The 20,863-nt window shown below is 40.0% G+C and overlaps 1 protein-coding gene across 2 annotated transcripts in view; it reads right to left on the bottom strand.

Moving 5' to 3' along the window:
* Positions 1-446: 446 nt before the first annotated feature.
* The window catches only part of TRPM6 (transient receptor potential cation channel subfamily M member 6), a 166,564-nt gene continuing 146,147 nt past the window's right edge, over positions 447-20,863 (bottom strand). For both annotated transcript variants that reach the window (XM_061425553.1, XM_061425552.1), the window contains exons 33-39: positions 20,517-20,582; positions 18,160-18,446; positions 17,687-17,769; positions 16,732-16,937; positions 9,761-9,812; positions 4,785-4,891; positions 447-2,301 (exon numbers count right to left, since the gene is read on the bottom strand). In XM_061425553.1, the coding sequence (XP_061281537.1) occupies positions 2,168-2,301; positions 4,785-4,891; positions 9,761-9,812; positions 16,732-16,937; positions 17,687-17,769; positions 18,160-18,446; positions 20,517-20,582 (935 nt within the window). In that variant the 3' untranslated portion in view covers positions 447-2,167. The remainder of the gene's footprint in view (positions 2,302-4,784; positions 4,892-9,760; positions 9,813-16,731; positions 16,938-17,686; positions 17,770-18,159; positions 18,447-20,516; positions 20,583-20,863) is intronic.

Here is a 20,863-nt window from a genome sequence, read left to right on the forward strand (position 1 = left end):
CCATCCCAGTTATGTCTTTTCATTTGCCCTAATTCTCATATCCCAGTCTAAACCTACTGCTCACTGGCAGACAGAATATGGGACACATCTCTGTGTTCAACATTCCCCCAAAAGTCAAATTTTTCAGCACTCACCAGAAATCCAAACCTGGAACAACAACCAAAAAGGAAATATAAGACATGCCGCTTTTTAAGGGCAAAGAAATGTTACGTGCACCACACCCTCATCTCTTACACATTACAGAGAAGGCACTTAATAAATACCTGTTGAATAAAATTAACCAAATGAATGAATTCATTCATTTGTGGTCATGAATCAAGTCATGATTATCACATTGGTATTTTCCTGTCAGCTATCCCACAGTGACCTTTGTCCAGTGTTTCATCTTTTTAAAATGTTATTCTGGTGATATTTTCTTAAAAAGAGAGACACAAAACCACAACACAGAAAAGAAAAATCAAAATGTATTTTTTCAAGTTCCATTCCAGGTAACAAATATTTGACCAATGAATTAATGCTTTCTAGTGTGGCCTTGGATAGGAAAATTGCCTCTTTCCATAGTTGAACATGTCTCTGAAGTGAGTACCAACAGATCTCTTACCGATTTGCAGAACAGGATAAGGCAGTTAAGCTCTGAAAAAGCATTAACAATTTATCCTCATTGCCAATCAAGAAATCACCCAGATTTCCCACCTCCCACCACCCGCAAGACCAAAGTAAAAGGGCTGTAAATCAGTCATCATGCATCTCACAAAAATCATGCACTATCCTTGGCAAACCAAATCCTTGGCTTTCCATTCCCCTACCTTTGGGCAACATATCCCCAGAGTATAACCTAAGAATACAGGGGCACTGATTTGGAAGGAAGCCAGCTAATGCAAGGGCTAATGGTAAAGATAAGGTGAAAATTTCAAGCCCCAGGAGGCTTGTTGCTGATAGATTGGAATGCTTTTTAATGAGGAAAGGAGATGAGGGGAGAGTGGGGGGAAGGTACCCAGCCCTTCAAGTCCTCCTTGGGTGAACAGTTTGTGCTTGTTCTGAGGTAGGGTGACCCTTGATAAGTGTGAAAGAGGGATGACTGATCCCCCAAACATGTTGTACAGTGTGGCTCCCAGGGACCCTTTCTTCAGGCTTCTGAAACTGATCACATGTGCTCAGGCCATACTTAAACTATACACTCCAGCACTCTTGAAGCCATCAGAACTCTGCACTGCAATGAATCAAAATTTTCAAAGCATGTTTTCATTCAGAAACCCCATCTTTACTTATATGACCTGACATAGAGTAATTCAGCTTGTAATATTATATACCCAGCTTTGAAAAAGGGAGTAATTCTTAAGAGGTTGGGTTACTCAACTCTCTAACCAATAGTGTCCCTGAGCTTAAGGGAAGGGAAAACATTTCTTAATAATTGCTAGTGTTATATAACCTTGTTCCCTTAAAAAAAGAAATGCCAGGGCATTTGTCTTAGGTTTCCCTTTCCTCTCTTCTAGAGAAACCTGAAATGCCCAGTGATCATATGATCCACTGATGATACTCAAACCCAGCAGATGTCACTAGGATGCTACCTTTTCGCTGACTAGTTTATGCAGGAGTGTCCTCCAGTCTGTGCAAATACACCTTCTCTCCATTGTTTTCCTTTCTGTCACCATATAAAGCCCTATGCTGCTGGAAAGGAGAGAGGAGGAAGTGACGTGACTTTTTTATGTACAACTATATACATCAATACAATATGGGGGTTAGGTGATGAATAGCAGTGGAGGTTAGAGTCTGCACACAGAGTGGGAAAATAAATTAATCTGCCTGGTTCTTTAAGTGCCCAGCATTCTGCACCAAGGAATGAGGTATGAAGGAGCCGCTTTCCCAGCTGATTCATCCAAATGTCTTCCTGTGCAACTTGAGCATGATGAACCCTGCACATGCAAAGCACCCTGCAGGGGTCAATATCTAGGAAAACCCATTCATCAAACAACAGGGAAGTCCTTGGGCAAGAGAGACCTGAGACTCAGAAGGCACGTCCCAGAAGACCCTTGGGGTAAGGCCATTCTGGCAGAGGCTCTGACATCATCAATGTTATATCACCAGTCTATGTTACCATAGAGTTCATGGAAGGCAGGGCAAAGGCTGTCATCTTCTTACTTCTGTTTTTTGGTGTTTTGTTTTTTTTTTACAATCGTGTGAGGTCTTCTGGAGAATTACTACCCTCTTCCCCCGCTGGAGTCTCCTCAGCTGGTTCTATTTTGATTTCAAGTCCAAAGGCAGAATTTATCCTTCCAGGAGAGTAGTCATTTCTTTTTAAGTCTGCAAGGAAGACAGTTAAGACAGTGATAGGGAAACCTTAAGAACATGATGTTCAGATAGATTGGACTTTAGGCCAAGTGCTCAGAGAAGACTGCTCCCTCTGATGTGTGAAACTCAGACCCTCAACCCTGTCCAAGGCATACCCCAGCAGGCACACATGTATCTAACTCCCCAAGGCTGTGCTCACTGTGGCAAGACTCAGTTGCTTGGCTCAATACATAGCACCCTTGAGACGTGACCTGGCCGAACCTAAGTGACGCCACAGAACAGGGCGTGTTCACTGTTGAATGACGGCAGAGTCAGACTGTCCGTCAGAATGGTGGGCTTGAGACATCAGTGGTCAGTTTTCTGCAACAAAAATGTACCTCAGGTTTGACTGAACCTCTAAAAGCATTGTCCAGTGATCAAATCCTCTGCTTCCTGAAGCCTCCTTCTTTAGTTCAACAGGGAAATTACCTAAAGAAATCATTAACAAGCTCAACCCTTGGGGAGAACTTAAGGAGGACAGTGAGCTTTAAATGTTTGGATTATCATGGTATACCATGTTGATTAAATTTGTTAAGCTTAAACATACATTCCTTTATAATTTTTTAATATTAAATGGGGACTATCTGGACATAAAACTAATACATACTATAGTTTGATAATAGCCAACACTTTTTACGTTGCTTCAATCCTTACACCACCTTTATGAGGTAGGTGCTATCATTCCCAGCTAACGGATGAGAATGAGGCCAAGGTCACAAAATTAGTACAAAGTACTCCTGGGATGTGAGCTCAACCTATGGACCCCATGCTCTTATACACTTTCTGAGATGACTTCTCTTTTTAAAAAAAAAAAAACAGTAAAACATAAACAAAAAGAAAAATCACCCCTACTCCTGTTTTCTGAGCTAAGCTTTTTTAAATTCAAATTACCAAATGTTCGAGTAAATGAGGATATTTCTTATTTCCATTTAAATTTGTTAACTAAGGTTTTAAAAGGAAATAAGGATTAGGTCTAGAAATGGAGGAATTCTTGAATGTCTCAAAAGCCACCATGGTAGGGAAAGGCAAGAAGGAAGGGGATGGAGGAATTTTAATCCTACAGAAGAAGTGACTGGACGGAAGCAGTGAGTTACGCCTCAAGTTTCCCTTAATCCTGGCTGATCAGATATAGTCCCTGTGTCCTCAAGAACAAGAAGTGGTCCTGCCCAGGAAACAATGAATCAGAGCTGGGAAGAGGTCAGCACCTGAGGACGCTGAGTTAATGAGCTGGATTCTGGCCTGCGATCATAGGCTGGGAGATCAGCTCCTGCCTCCCAGAGGACCCTTACCTGGAGGCCTGGATGTGGCTTAGTCCAGGCCCCGCTCCCTCCTGGGCTCCTTGTAGTCAGAGAGGAGGTCAACAGGCAGCTCAGCCAATGTGCCGAGGACTGTTCTCTTTGCCCATTTCCACTGTGTGGTTTGTGAGAAGGAGTCCTGGGCAGCCACCAGATGACAGCGAGACCCCACTCTCGGTACCACTCGAGTCTGACATCCTCACCACAACCTCCCCGGCCAACAAGCTACTCCCTGCTGGAACTGGAAGCTGTTACCCATCCCAGTCTCCTGCGGCATCGTGTCCACAGGAGCAACTCCTACCTTCAACTCCAACAAGATTAGAAATGGCCTTTCTTTGCTGTAAATTTTCACCTACTCCATCCCAAGTTACAGTGGATGTTGATCTCATACTGATTTCCAATTTGGGGTTCAATCACTTATGATAAGGCTGGAAGGGCTACTCAGCTTAAAAGATGTGAAATTCCATTTTAAGGACAAATGTGGTACAACCTTAGAGAAACAGGGAGTGAACTGAGACAGACATAAAGCGTCCCTTCTGAGATAAGAGGAAAGAATGCAACAGAGCTGGGGCCACCAACTTGGGGCCCACAGACCTCTGGCTATTGCCTTTTATGTTAAGAATATTTTTCTGTGCTGAGTCTGTTAGTCTTAGAGAAAGCATGTCACACTATCAAATCAGATTTTAAAAACATATCTTGTAATATATGTTTACAGGAGTAGGTTTTTATCATAAAAAGCACTACTTTAATTGATAGCTGTTGCTTCCCTCCATGCCCCAGCCTCCCAAATGACCAATGAATAAATAAGAACAGAATAGAAATACTGTGGGCATCACACAAGATCCAAGGGGTGGGGGCACGGCGGGGGGAATCTGCCTCCATCCAATTTTACCCCCAATTAAGTAGGTGGAACTTTTCCCTTAGAGAGACTGTGACAAGCATTGGGCCTGATGTTGTTTTATCACATTTTGGCAGAACCTGAAGTAAATCTCTGTCCTTTTAATCCCTTTAGAGACTTAAAAAATTTGCAGTCAGAAAGTCAGGCCTCGATTGCGAATGAGATAAAAAAGTGATTAAGATTTTCTACTCCATCCCAGGTTACAATGGCTGTTGCTCAATGAGAGATTTACTTAGAGAAAAATAGAATTGTTTGGGGCATACCCGGGAGTTTGAGCTTCCGGCAGCAGGAGTTGCAACGATGTTTTGCAATGAAGTTTCTAATTGCATCTTCCCCTAAATTGGCTGGTCCAAACACCATTCCTCTTGATCTAGAGGAAATATCAGAATATCAATTAGATCACAGCTAAGAAAAACGAGCTCAACTAGGATTCTCTCAGATACCGAACAGTATCCCATAGTAACCCAGTAAACTTGAAGGAGCCAACAAAGAACAGAGCACTTTGGGGAAGCAACAGTGTTAGGTCTGCACATTTACAATTCAAATGCACTTCAATCTTTGTACCCAACTCCAAGACCTACTGTGAAACTCATTTCCACACTAATCTGATAGAAAAGTGAATTTCCTATGTACCACAGTAAAACAAAATACAGTGAGACCCTTTTTCATGCATATGGGGTGAGAGAATGACATTCACTACCAACTGTTCTACTAGAAAACCCAAAAGGTAAGTATGCAATAAAATAAATTTGCTATTGGCACACCCCTTCTGAAAAGACTGATGTGCATTGTTTCAAACCCAAATACTGTTCTGAACATAATCAATGTCCTCAAACACAAAAGCCCAACAAAACCCGGCACCCAGGATTCATGGCTCCTTTGATAGCTCCTTCTACTCTGCAAACTGCTATGGCAGTTTTCTGGGCTCTCAGTGAAAAGACATGACAACTAGGAGACAATGATTTTGTGGAAGTAAACTTAGGTGACAAAATTACAAACAGAATCATATATATTAGGCACATTTTGGACACTCTATAAGTGATCTATTATAGATTCTCACATTATAAAATTATAATAGATTCCAGGGTCAAAGTTTACCCATTATTAGATCATATACAACTATCATTCTTCGACTGACATGCTACACACCATGGAACACAGCACACCAGAAATACCTCCAAAGAAACTTTATGAAAGCTAATATTTTATTTTAATGACATGCTGAGTGGAAAACAGCACATTTTAAAATCTGAACTCAATTACTGCTCTTAAATACCACGTCTTAAGAAAAAAGAAAAGCAAACTATCACAAAAGGAAACAATAAACTTTGCTTCTAAGGAATGTGGTTTTTCAAAAGGGACGTGGTATAAAAATGGACTTTTTTTTTCCATCTGAGTATTGAAACATTTATCTCAATTTCCACTTCCTTTTGGCAGAATAACAGTAGCTGCTCTGAAGATGTGCCAAGCTCAGAACGAGGGCTGATGTCAGTTTGATCTCAGATTGCCTCTTTGCTCTGAGGCGGGTAGGTGGAGGAAACCTCTTGGGAAGATGACATGAGCAGACACCCAGGATTAACTTTCCTGGTCACTCAATCGCCCTTACACAATACGGCTCTCGTGGTGTTTACCAGGCTGCAAGAGCTGCCTTTTGTTAACTATTCCTCTTTCAGTCCACATGGTAAGGAATCACTTCTTTAAGGTGAAACCAAATGTAGCAAAGTAGAATCACATAGTATTTAGTACCAGAATTCTATGATGCTGATAATGTGAAAAACAAAGGTGGTTTTTGAGTCATTAAAGTTGCAGGATTCCTTTTATAGTCTCTCTGGCATGACCCTATTGAAATATATCACTTTTTACATTCCACACTGCCATTTCTTTCCCCCCAGTAAAGCATGAAAGTTTCCAACTTAGAAATGTAACACTGATTCTCAGATAAAAGCTGTAAACTAAATCATTTCCCTCTATGAGCTTCATTAAAGTTAAGACAAAAGAATCAAAATTACTATAATATGTATGTATCAGGGGTTCAACCACTCCCTGAGCAGTGGAGAGTGAAGGAAGGTTGTAGGGACACTAACTAATACACCATGCCTACAGCCTTGCAGTCTCAGACAACCATGTTTGAAAAAATATACAACTGTTTTCCAGATTTTTCACAGCACAGGAAAGCAGGTGGTAACTTGGTTTCACATTCGAGGAAATGCTAATTAGTACCATGTACATAGAGATTTAGTAAAGAACATCTCATCATTATCATTTCATACTTGTCAAATGCCTGAAACCATCAATGCAGTAAGAAAAAAAAAAAAAAGATGCAATCCCAAACTACCAAAGCACTTGAGGCAACCTCCACTGAGTGAGGAACCAAGGTGAGTGGCCAGAGAGAATTTGGGAGAGAAGGTGTAATGATTTGGTCTTCGCATGCAAGGGCAAAGTTCACATGTTAGGGAAAGTTATGAGACAACAGGCATTAGAGACAATATCAGAATTTGCACCACGCAATATCTTCCCTCTTGTAGAGGATCATTCCTTTTCATTTGACCCTCTTCTCCTCATAGGCAAGTTACCATCTCCATTGGGCTTCAGTTTTCTCATTTGTGAGCAGGGATTGAAGACATTTCCTTCTAAGGTTATCGATAAGAGTAAAATAAACAACATGTGACAGCACTTGCTCCTCAAACTTTTTTTTTTTTTTTTTGGTGGGGCGGGGGGCTGTAGGCTGTACTGCAAAGCATGCAGGATTTTAGTTCCACTGACCAGGGATGGAACCCACATCCCCCCCCCTGTAGTGGAAGCATGGAGTTTTAACCACTGAATCTCCAGGGAAGTCCCTCTCAAACTTTTATTTACACCAAATCACCTGAAGATCTTCTGAAAATTCAGGTTTGTGATTAGGGAAGTCTAGGGAGGGTCTTTTCATTACAAAAGACCCTGATGCTGGGGAAGATTGAAGGCAGGAGGAGAAGGGAACGACAGGATGAGATGGTTGGATGGCATCACCCACACAATGGACATACATTTGATCAAGCTCCGGGAGATGGTGAAGGACAGGGAAGCCAGGCATGCTGCAGTCCATGCAGTCACAAAGAGTCAGACACGACTGAATGACTGAACAACAACAACAAAGGGAGGGTCTCAAGAGGCTGCATTTCTAACATCTTCCGGTGCTGCTGATGCTATTGGTCCTGGCCCATGCTTTGTGTAGCAAAAATGTAATATATAAGAGGCATCCAGAAATGTGAGCCTCATTGAACTAATCAGATGTAATCCTCCACATTGTGAAAAAATAGTACTTACTATCTTCACCATAAAGATGCAGAACAACTGCACCAAAACTAGGTGATCCCCACAAAAGCAGACAGGCTATAGTGATACCAACCTATCAGCTTCCAGTGTTCCCGGCCTCAAGCCATTAAAAAACGTCTGCTATCAGCCAGAGGCTCCCAACCCTGACTGCCCATTAGAACCACATGGGAAACTTTTGAAAAATACAGACATCAGGGTCCCATCCTGAGATTCTGACTTGAGGATAATTCTGAGCAGCTTTTTTTTTAAAGTTCCCTATGTGACCCTAATAGAAATTGAGACACACTGGCTTATAGAATGCAATTAAATACTCAGCTGTCAAGAGGAATAATATAATCTTCTTAGAATTCGAAAAGTTGGAAATATTCAGGTCATATTAAATATACATACCAAGGTCAAAATTTAATAAATGATATACATAAAGTATACATAAACTCGATTCATTATATATGCAAAAATTTTCACTGCAAAATTATACAAAGTTTCTACTACAAACTCTTGGGCATACAGGACCACTGAAGAAATACTACATATTTTTAGCTAAAAAAAATAGCAAAGTCTTTATCTGTACACTAAGGGTTACAACATGAACTCCAGGGTCAAATATCATGGGGTTTGGATGCAGAGGAGCAATATAGCTCACTTTTATCTTCTCTAGCTCACCTGATGCAAAGAAACAGCTAATACACTTTTAGACGTACTTCCTTGTAGAGACACCTACAGATGGCACCATATTTAGATTAATCATTCAGTAAAAGAATATAGCATTAAAGTAGTGAATAACTACAATATGAGTCCATGGGAGGGAAATAAAAGCTTTAGAGTTCATCATATAGAAATCACCCATTTTTATAAATATATGTATATATACAGACACTCATACACACAACCCACAGACCAAGTTTAGACACTTAGGACAACTAAGAAATTAAAATGTCATATGTTAGCAGTTCTCAAAAGTGTGGGCTTTAGGCCAGCAGAATTAGAATCATCTGGGAACTTGCGACATTATGTGAACCCATCCCAAACCCACTGAATTAGAAACCAGGGACAAGAGCTGGAGGTAAAGGGCAGCAAACTATGTTTTAACAAGCTCTCCGGGTAATTATGATGCAAGTTTATGTTTGAAAACCACTGTCATTTTTCTATATTGATCCATCCTTAATCACTACTTTTTTCCTTAATCATCACTTCTTTTTACTCCACCGTTAATACCACCTCAGATCCTTTACTTCCAAGAGCTCCCAAAAGCCTGCTCATGGGATAAAATGTCCATGGGAATTCAAAGGACAGGCAGATGACACATCTTTCTGTAGAATTTACCGTCCTGAATTAATAGACAACCTGATGACTCCATATCTAACCCCCACTGTTTGGGCCTCTCACAGATTTGCTGTTACTAAATAGCACACTTTCTGCCCCCAGCTTTAATTTTATAGGCATGTGATGGAAGATACTACCCATGACAGGAATACAATGACTCCATTGTGAAGACAACAAAGGAAACTGTCTCTCCTACAACACTGCCTTCATGTCAAAGCCTATGGAGGCTGAACTTACCCATATTTCTCCTTTGTCTGGGATACTAGAAAACTCAGAGTCAAATTTGCAACACAGTTCTGGCTACAACATTGGTCTTTATACAATTTCCATTTCTGTGTACTAACAACTCCAGATTTAATCATATTCTGCTTATTTTTTGGCCCCTATTTCCTAAGCCATACATTCTTTAAAACTGTATTTTAAGTCTTACTGTATTTTATCATATGTGGATACAAATATTTGGGGATATAGATACAGACATTGATAAAACCTGCCTCAAAATCTTCCTAGGATCTAGGCAAGATATATAAGTGCTTAAAAATTATGTTTAAGAAATCATGTACAATGTGTCAAGTGCAATTTTCCAGATGATAAATTAACTTACTGTTTGTCTTCAGGTTTTATTACAGATGGATCTGTCAAATTTTCTCCAACACCTCCAAAGAAAAAGAAAATTCATTTAGTAAATGGGGAGTTTCACTTTTTCAGAAATTCAAGAAAATAATAACCAAGTTTTATTTCCTTTCTTTAAACCTACATCCACACTGTGGTAAATTCAACATCATGTGAATTTACTATACCATAAAAATTGTCCAAGCAAGTTTGAAAACTTCAGTTAATGCACTATCTCCTGCAACCCCGTCTATTACGCTATAATAAACCTCTAGGCTACAAATGAGTGTATTTTGATGTGTTCACAGTTACTGATAATGGCATCCATCATTCATTTATCACTTGTATACACCAGACTAGTTTTATTTTTTCTAACTCTTGGCAATCATGAAAGAAAACTATTAGTATGCTGATAGCCTTATTTTACCAATGAGTACACTGATGTTCAAAGATATTAAGCAATCTGTCAGAGGTTGCACAGACCACAAGAGGTCATAACAGGATTCAAGCTGAGCCAAAGCCTGTGTCCCTCCCCCTAGCCCATGGTCTCTTCAGATGGAGTCCATCAGTGCTCAGCAAGGTGCAAGGTACTGTGTGGTTCTGCAGATATCCACCTGTGGTCCATCAAAGACACACAACAAATGCTATTTTTACAACGTTTACAAACCGAAGAATACAAACAGCCTACATTCTTGATCTGGGTGCTGGTTACACACATGTGTTCAGTTGTGGAAATTCTTTGAGATGTACACATATGCTGTGTTCACTTTCTTGAATGAATGTGATCCTTCAGTAAATTTTACTTCTTTAAAAAATGGCACCAAAGCATAAAAAGACAATGTAAGTGTAATTTAAAATGAACGTTTATTAAAACAGGGATCAACATCAAAGTGACTCTCTGTTATTAAATGCAAGTGGTGGTGAGACTGACTTCCAATGGGAGCATTTTCACAAGTGAGCCAGTCAGACGGGTTGAGTACACCACGTGGGCATAAGCCAGCAATTTCTGAGACCATACTCTAATCAGCACTGGTTCTCTTGGCTTGGAAGAGACCAACCTCATGGGAAATCCACTTAAAATCACATAAAATGTAAAACATTATTATGTGTTTCTATTTGGTTAAGAAAAAAAAACAAAACAACATGTTTCTAACAACTACTTTAAAAAAGAAAGGTTTTTACCACGTTCTGTACTTTTTCCATATGCTGATACCTTTCACAGGAAAATGTAATCCTTATAATTTATAGACCATTCCCCTGAGAAACTGACTTTCCTAAAACAGGTTAGGAAAATAACCTGTTTTAAGTTGGGGATAGGGGGAAGGTAGGGGTTCCAACTTTTTTTGTATCATGACACTTTGTTAGCCTGATGAAGTTAAGGGAACCCCTTCTCAGAATAAATGTTTTAAAATGTATAATTTGAATACGTACAATTACAAAGGAAACCACGATATTGAAATACAGTGATTAAAATATTTTTAAAATATTTTGTAATACATGTGCTTCTTTTTCAGCACATTAGCTAACAGGATCAAGCACAAGTCTAATAACACTATAATATTCAAGTAATAAAAATACAATCTGTATTTTGAGAAAAACATTTGCCATGTTAACATCTGTAATTGCTATTGCAAACAGTCATGGGTACTGCCAATACCACTGTGGTTTGCTGTCTCCATTATAATTGAAGGAAATGATAACTTTCAGCTATAGGTTAGTATAAAGGTATAACTGTTTTTTCATCAAAGTTCACAGAACCTCAGACTTCTACCCAGGGACCCTTTAAGAACCCCTAGCTTAGAATCTCTTTGGGCACTGATTCTAAATAGGAAAGGGAAAATAAGTCTGAAACATAGACTCACGTGGAAGTATGCAAATGTGCTTTCTTTTTTAAAGAAAATGTCATAGGAAGAAGCTGGGCCTTTTATAGTTTTCTCATTATAGATATAAGAAGAAACAGTGTAGCAGGACACTAACTATATAGTAAACATGCAGTAAATAAAAAGAACAACTTTGTTTAACTATTTTAGTAAATAAATAGCACTATGTAGTAAGTAAAAAAACAAGACATCCCATGTATGACCAATAGAGAGTGAAGGCCACAAATCCTTCACACATCTAAGCTCAGACCTGATTTTATGCCTACAGCTTCCAGCAATGATGAAAGCTTTAGGCTGATGTCTGAGTAAATTTTAAATTTAAGTTGGAGATACGCACAGTACTGAAAGAATTGGGGAAAGGGGGACTATACAGTGGGGAAAAAGTCTATCAAAATCATACCAGCTTCCATTTCTTTTCAGTCTTGTAGCCTGTTAAATAGGAAGAAGTCAAAGGGTCCAGGTCTCACCCACAGCCTCATCAGTCTCTAGCTATGTAATCTGGACACCTTCTTTAATCTCTCTGTGTTTCAGTTGTATCATCTGAAAGTGTGAATAATCATGGGCCTTATCCTATAGGTTACTGAGAAGATTACATGAACCAGCATATAAACTGCTTAGCAAAACAGAAGAAGGTGAAACATGTCAACTGCTCTTTTTATTGTCTTTATTCTATCAAGGGACTTCCCTGGTGGCTCAGTGGTAGAGAATCTGCCGGCCAATGCAGGAGATACAGGAAGACCCTGTGGAGGAGGAAATGGCTACCCACTCCAGTATTCTTGCCTGGGGAATCCCATGGACAGAAGAGCCTGGCGGGCTACAGTCCATGGGGTTGCAAAAGGAGTCAGACACAACTGAGCAACTAAACAACAATTCTATCAAAAGCTCTTGTGAAGTAAAGTTCTGTTTTCTTACCACTGATAAAACCAGGCTCTAATGATCTAATGTTTCCTAATGAACAGAACCTCCTCTAAGACTGAGGGTGAAGAGTATCCACAAACCTCTACATCCCTAAACCCAATCTGACAGCTCAAAGCTTAACTGCTAAACACATCTATCAAGACCCGTGAATGGCAGAAGGGGGATTGCAGTGAGTGAAAAACAGAAAACAGTTCAGAGAACCAACTATGCTGTACCCTCACGCCCACCCCGGCCTCTCCCAGCTACATAGGAGTCACTCAATAGGCAAACTCTAACACAGGTGCCTATCCTATCCACACACCTGTGTGTGTGTGTCAGTCGATCAGTCATGTCCACCTCTGTGGGACCCCATGGACTGCAGCCTGCCAAGCTCCTATATCCATGGGATTCTCCAGTCAAGAATACTAGAGAGGGTTGCCATTCCCTCCTCCAGGGGATCTTCCCAACCCAGGGATCAAACCCAGGTCTCCTGCATGGCAGGCAGATTCTTTACTGTCTGAGCTACCAGGGAAGCCCACCCACACACCTAGATATCTGGAAAATGTGAAAGAAAATAAGACATTTTAACATCTAAAAATTCCAGTGGTATCTCTTTACTGGCATTAACAGAGTATATGCCGATGTACAGGCAACACACAGCACGGCCTTATGAGAAACTCAGAGACTTACATTCTGATCCCAAGCGCTTTGGAATACATCAGTGAACTTCCATATCTACGGAAAGAAGTTACTTCCCTGGTAGCAGCAGAATTGTACCATGATGATGCTGCTGCTAAGGCTGACTTATACTGAAAACTGCTTTGTTGAATAAAAAATTAATAGCCCCAAAAGTTCTTTGTGTCAAGCCTTAACAAAAAAAAAAAAAAAAAAAAAAAGCCACAGACCACTGTAATTTCAAATATAATTGTTTTTCATTCCTATTGCTGGGAATAAAATATTAGATTTCACATGTAATAATGATGATTCAGGCTCTCACATGTAGGGTTTTTAAAGAGAATGAGACTGGAATAGTACAGTATCACTACAAGTGATCAGAAATTAGTCAAGCCTCCATAGATGAACCTATGGCCGTTTCATGTTGATGTTTGGCAGAAACCAAAACTATATTGTAGAGCAATTATCCTTCAATTAAAAATAAATAAATTTAATTATAACAAAAAGAAAAAAAAAAAAGAAATTAGTCTAGCCTCTCCCTAAATTCAGCTTCCTGGCCTGATGTGGAGGCTGAGTTATGACTGGCACTCTCTGGAATAAAATAAAGAGAAGAACAGAAGAAACCGAATGAATAAATGGGCAGAGTATTCCTCATTCCTTCTTTCCCTCAAAGCAAGAGGGAGCCACAGCAAGCTGATCAGGGCTTCATTCTACAAAGGCCAAAGCTGGGATGTCCTTTAAGTTACCACCAGGACTACACAGCTAAGAGGAGACTGCCCACAACAGAGTAACTGCCATGTTAACAAGCCACCCAGAGATTAACCCTGAGAACAACAGCTACATTTAGTGTGTCGGGAACTTGCCTCATTTCGGCCCCTGAACAACCCTGTGAGTTAAGTGCATAACATGATTTATCCCAATTACAAATGAGGAAGTGGAACTCAAAGTGGTCGCCCTCTCGTCACGCAGCTAATTCATGGCTCCACCATGAATTAGCTGGGGGTGGAGCCCCCAGCACCATGACTTCAGAACTTCTCCTAACTGCAGCTGACTGGCCTTTCAGTCTCCACTCCCTGCCACCCAGACAACGCACATTGTCTGTCCAAAGACTAGAAATACTACGCAATTAAATATAAAACATAACTGAACTGAAAACTTGTTATCATATTTTAAGACTACATTCTATTCTCCCATTTTTCCTTTCCAACCTGGTTTGAGTTAAATATATTAATGCACATAAGCCTTTAGCCAAGTACTTGACACAAAATAACTAGGAAATGTTAGCTAGTAGCAGTAGTATTATAACTGCTTATAATTACTATTATAGGATTCACATTCTTCCATAAATTCAGGGCTAAACAATTGGCAAAACACTCCAATAAGTATCTCAATTTCTTCATGCTCATTCTATGATGTCCATTCTTCCCTTCTTTGAAGGTCAGTGTTTTGACATAGTTTATTTGGAGTGGCCTATTTCTGCAGTTCACATAATTGCCCAGCGAAAAAATAAAGTTAATTCCTTTTTCCCCCCAAGACTATCAACGCAGTATTTGTTCTGTTTAATGTCACTTTGGATTACTAAGAGACATAAAAATCCCCAAACATAAACATCATTAAACAAAAACCTATTCAAGTGGAATACAAAACACACTGAAGAGTCATCATTAATTCCTTAAAGTTTTTCTTTGGTTGTTTTTTGGTTTGTTTTTTACTTTTTAAACATCTCCACCCAAACCTCAAAGCACAGACACTCAAGTACAGATGAAAACAATCAACCTTTCCCCAACATGAGCTACAAAAGCAGATGCCTAGGGCATCAGTGTGCTGGGTTTACATGGATCATGTACTTGCTGGCTTAAAACGGAATCATCTTGACTGTTTTAACTTTGTTTATATTGCTTCTTAAAATATTGTGTTTGAGGGTTAGAAATATAACTCAACCTTGTGAGCAGCACAGATATGAAAGGACAGAAGGACTTATGTGTCATTTGAAAAGTGTATATATATATATACATATATATGTATATATGTATGTATATATGTGTATATATATACACTTTTCAAATGACACATAAGTCCAAATGACACATATATGTGTGTGTGTGTGTGTATATATATATATGTGTGTGTATATATATATATATATATATATATATATATATATATACACAAAGACACATCCTTGAGCACATGGCACAAATTTCAATCAAAATGGGTTTGCAGTCTCAGCGGACATTGCTCACGATGCCCCAGGATTGCCTGCTCATCTCATCTGTCTCCAGCCTTCAAGCCTGGTTTCGGCATAGAATCCCAGGTCTGGAGAAATGGAAAAGTCAGAGAGGACAAGGAAGAGACCAGATTTTTTTTTTTTAATTAATAAATAAAAGGAATCAGAACATGGTAATATTCTTATGGATCTGAAACTTACAAAGAAATAAAAGAACAGTTACAAAGAAAGAGCATGGGTGATCAAACCAGCTTAAGCCTGCGTCCTGGCTCCCTCTTAGGTAACTGTGCAACCTTGGGCAAGTTATTTAAACTTTCAGGACATAAATTCCCCGTAATATCTACCTCGAGGTGCTGCTTCTGGGATTAAATGAGATAACTTCTATGAAAGTTCCTGGGCTAAATCCCTTATTTGAAACCAAAGCCCCAGTCAGCGAGCCCGGGGACTAAACTTTGACCTTAATACATATCTCCTTCTGTCCCTCAAGGAAAGCCTACTAGAGATACTTTGTTTCGTGCCGCAGGATTATAAGTCACATGTGAGGTGTTGCTAGTAGAGAGATGCACTGATCAAAGCCTTCCATTAAATAACAGCGCACTGCGTTGCCTCTCCCAGACCGAGTCTGTACTTTCAGACCGAGTCTGTACTTTGCTGTATCAAGGTACACAGCAAAGAGAGCAAGCTAAATTATAAACTGCTGAAGTACGGAGCTCAAAATCATGAAAAGTGACCAGAATTGCAACTTTCCTACACATATTAATGCATGCCTAAGTGTTATTGTGCACTTAAGTCCAAAGAAAAGCCAGAAAACTAGAAATCTGGTACAAAAATCATTCTCCTGTTTAGATTAACATTTTTGATAACTTTATGTTCTAGGCCAATAATCATCTGCCTATATCATCTGCTCCTGATCATCACTGTACAATGTCTCTGACATAAATGGCCCTACCACATATCAAAGCTAGACAGAGCAACTCCATACATGACCTATCCTGGTTCTCACATGATCTCTCAGGATACCTGCCTGATTCTACCCACTTAGGACAGTTCCACAAACAGTAAATAAATTCAGAAAACTGATACCATCTTCTGTTTTCAAATTAAAAAAAAAAAAAAAAAGTACGTACTGCCAAGGAATGTCCCCACTGACAGATCTTAACTGTGACTTTAAGAAAGAGCTAGGGGCAAATGTAGGTGACAATGACAAGGAGAAAGCAATCCTTGGTCTGTGTTTCCTGAACTTTGCCTCATGCTTATTCTATCAAATCCTCAGCTATCAATCACCTTGCAAATCTAAAACCAGCAGCTCTCCCCGAGTATACTCATAGGTCCAGTGAGAGAAAGCCAGCATCAGCTCCTCCAAGGTGTTGCTGGGGGCAATTTCATCACCGTTGTTGTTGTTGTACTTCCGGAACTCCCCCGTCATATACTTCTCGATGGTCAACCACTGCTGGGCTGAATGGCAGTAAATTAAGAAAACTTCCAGGAACCTATGAGGAGGGAAAAGAGGTCACGGTTTTCCCACCAGGCAGCAAAGGTAGGAGTTATATATTACCGAACAGAGAACAACAGAGGAGATGTCCTAGCCTGACTGAGTAGCCGCAGCGCACACGCCCCTGCCTTTCTATTGAAAAAAATGCGATGCAAAGATTTGGAGCTTTCCCCACGCTCACCCACCTCCCTGCTCTTCCAGGAACTCTCATGAGTACTGGATTCAACTTTCCTTGCCTTGCTGTATGAAGTTCCTTGTAAATGGAACAATAAAACTTTACTGTAAGTCCTCAGCACTGAACTATGATCTGTATTGCTAAATGAATCCAAGAACATGGAAACACTCAGGTGAAAGTATAAGAGTTCATTCCTTTAAAGTTCCTAATTTTTATAAGATAACTAGGAGAGGAAACTATGCTTACAATAGAAGTGTTTTCCTGCCATAATGTTTCTGGATATTAGTTAACAACACCCAAGATCTGCCTGCTTTCGTAATCGAGAGGTTAGTTATGGCCTCTGCTTGATCTGCTCTTTTCCACTCACATAAATTCAGTGATTTAAGCCAAACATCCCTGGGATGTCTACTTCTCTTTTTACTGTCTCCAAGGATGATCTAAAGAAGAAAACAAAATTAAGGTCATGGGGAACTTCCCCATGAGTCTGGTATTTCTTGTGACCAACAGTGGAACAACGAAATTGACAGAAATCCCTACTTAAGATGAAGTGCCACGTGCCAGTATTTCCTCACCTTGGAGTGTAGGGAATGGTTTGTGGTTTTACTTGGTTGAAGGTATAGATCAGTTTTTGAGCAGCTCTTTGTTGTTGAATTTCCTGCAAAATAAGGAGCATTGACAAAAATATTGGTTTACTACCACATGCCTACTAATGAATGATCACAGAATTACTAGAAGACTCCCAGGTATGATTTTTAGCCTTACTCAGCTTCCATCACTACCCACTCCAAAAGTAAAAGCTAAAAATAATAAAATACCACCACCTCCAAATATTGGAGTGGGTAGCTTTTTCCCTTCTCCAGAGGATATTCCCAACTCAGGAATCGAACCAGGGTTTTCTGCATTGCAGGCAGATTCTTTACCAACTGAGCTATCAGGGAAGCCCCAATTTCAAGATCTCTTGGGTTGAAGTAATGGCCTTCAACCAGGACAGAGCCAGATTTCCTTTCTTCGACCTGTCCATCTGGGCTCTGGGTCTCTGACTCACCCTAAGGCAAAGATGAAGCACAGTACTCTCCTGGAAGATTTCGTGCCATGTCTGCACAACCTCAGGAAGAAAGGACTTCACAATGAAAACCTGCCCTGGCTTGAGGATGTCATCCTCAGACCAGGTGCTAATGACTCTCATGGCTTTGCGAAGGCCACCATCCATCTCCTCTTGGGACAACACCTGGATCATAGCAGATCTCCCCCGCTGGGACCAAGAAGACATGCTTTTATCCAGATTTAAGGGAGAACTCTCCTCCAGCCTGTAGACCGTTACTTCTTCTCCTGCTGCAAAGAGACATGCAGGGGAGGGGTTCAATGAGACTCATGTCTGTGACATGAACGGCCTCCTAAATATCAACTCAGAAGAATCGATTCAGTTTCCCAAAGGATCAGAGGGTAATGGGAATTGCATCTGTTCAGGGTCAGGTACAGACATCTGGCTGTGTCAGAGTCCAGTAAAGAGGGAGAGGAAAAATGAACCAGGTGTTAGGTGTCACATAAGAATTAAGTTGTTCTTATTATAGATTATAGCTAGATGAAAATAAAATCAGAGTATCAAGGCTATGCTTCTTTTGTTAAAGACAGTACTCTTAAAGAGACAGTTCAAACCCCGTGTTTACTATCATCCCCCTTAGGAGTTGTTTTAGACTGTTTTTTTTTTCCTAACTGTCCCTTCCCTGACATTTTAATACCAAGGATATACTGTATATCTGTTTATAAACTCTGAGTGTGTGTGTATCTGTGCTTTACACACGAAAATAAAAAGATGTTTTTGCTCCCTTGGGGGTGATATTACCCCACTGAGATGGGTTAAAGTTAGAAGCAAAGTCATACCCCAGAACCTTTCCCTCCTTTCTTTGTGCCTTTGCACAAGTTATGTAAAGCCTCACTTTGCTCATCAGTACAATGGAAGTGTTATTAAAAGAGCCACTTCATTAGGTGGTTATAAAGATTAAATATGGTAACACGGCTAATGTGAAGCAGACTCGCAGTTACAAACCCAATCCCACTTTAAAGATTTTACACCCACGTGTTCTCTAACTGCTCTGCAGCTTCCAATTTTAGGCTGTTGAACAGGGAGCCATTCTTATGGGGCCTAGGCTCCACCTAATATAGTGTGCAACGCTTCCTGACAGAGGTAACATACTACAGAAAACTTCTGTCTGGCCTGTGTTCTCCTTACACCTCAGTTTCAAATGGCTTTTATTATAAAACACTGTACTGGCTTTTCTTATGAAATATTGTATAAAACACTTTACAAAGAAAATAATCTATTCGCTCACTCTTGCATTTAATTGCTTACCAAAGAACATGTCTAGGTAATGCTTAGTAACATGCTTTTGAATATTTATTCTTGGTGCCCAGATAAATGGCACTGGAGATCTCTTTAGAGTTCTAAATACCTAGAGGATTTAGAACAAAGCTAGTGAGTTATACAACCAGTTGTGGAGACAAGTGGAAGGAGAAAGCATCAACAATCAGAAGCCACCTGATCTGTCCTTATGTGAAGGATGCGAGAAAATCAAGATCAAGGACAGTGCAGGTACCCTTGTTATGTTGTCAAGTGGCAGGACAGAGAAATGCCGGTAGCCATGGCTAACATGGCACCCCACTCCAGTACTCCTGCCTGGAAAATCCCATGGACGGAGGAAGGCTGCAGTCCATGGGGTCCATAAGAGTCGGACACGACTGAGCGACTTCACTTTCACTTTTCACTTTCATGCATTGGAGAAGGAAATGGCAACCCACTCCAGTGTTCTTGCCTGGAGAACCCCAGGGACGGGTGGGCTGCCATCTCTGGGGTCGCACAGAGTCAGACACGACTGAAGTGACTTAGCAGCAGCAGCAGCATGGCTACCATGAGTTTGTTTTTCTCTACTACTCCTGCCTTTAAAAATCACATTTGTTCTCTGAGCTAAGAGCAATTAGTTTACATGAAACAAAACAAACAAATTAAAAGCAATATACCAAGCATTTCTCTTTAGATGTCTGTTAGCTTCTTCTGTATTGACATTGAATGCTTTCTCCTCTGTTTATTACGTATGACTGGTTGGTTCTTTTCTATTCTACTTTTTCCAGCCTTAAATCAGTGAATGCCCGGTGCAACAGTATTGCTTTTTCCCCCAACTGCTGCTCATTATAGTCCTGTCCCCATAGTATATTAGGTTTTGAGCCTAGATACCAGCCAGGCAGTTAATAAGAGTTTCCATTTTAGGAAATTAATATTGCTAAACTGCAACCATGGGTAAAAGAATATCTTCAACTAAAATTATGCAAAATGTTTTCTCCTATGATTCACTCAGATGTTCTGCCTTTGCCCTGGCACAACCTCAAGAAGGTAGAAACAGCACTCACCAAACAGTTGGATTGGTGTAAACGGTATGGTCTGAGAAAGCCTCATTAAATTGTTCCTTTCAATGGCTGCAAACAAAAGCAGATTTACTATTTTAAGTACGCATCAGTAGACTGAATTTATAGAAGGATTTCCCACATCAATATACTCATATAATGCTACAATATTTTACTTTGAAGACCCTTTAGTTGTTCCTTTATCAAAAACAGTATCTATACTACAGTATTTAAAATAAACTATGCCTTAAACAGGAAGGATATCCCAGTTTTAGTAACAGATTATATAAGATTATCTAGTAAATCCTGAGCTAGGGTTGTCACCTACACCCTCCTGAATAGCAAATACCACA

The sequence above is a fragment of the Bos javanicus genome, chromosome 8 (genome assembly GCF_032452875.1).
Source record: "Bos javanicus breed banteng chromosome 8, ARS-OSU_banteng_1.0, whole genome shotgun sequence".
Taxonomy (NCBI): Eukaryota; Metazoa; Chordata; class Mammalia; order Artiodactyla; family Bovidae; genus Bos; species Bos javanicus.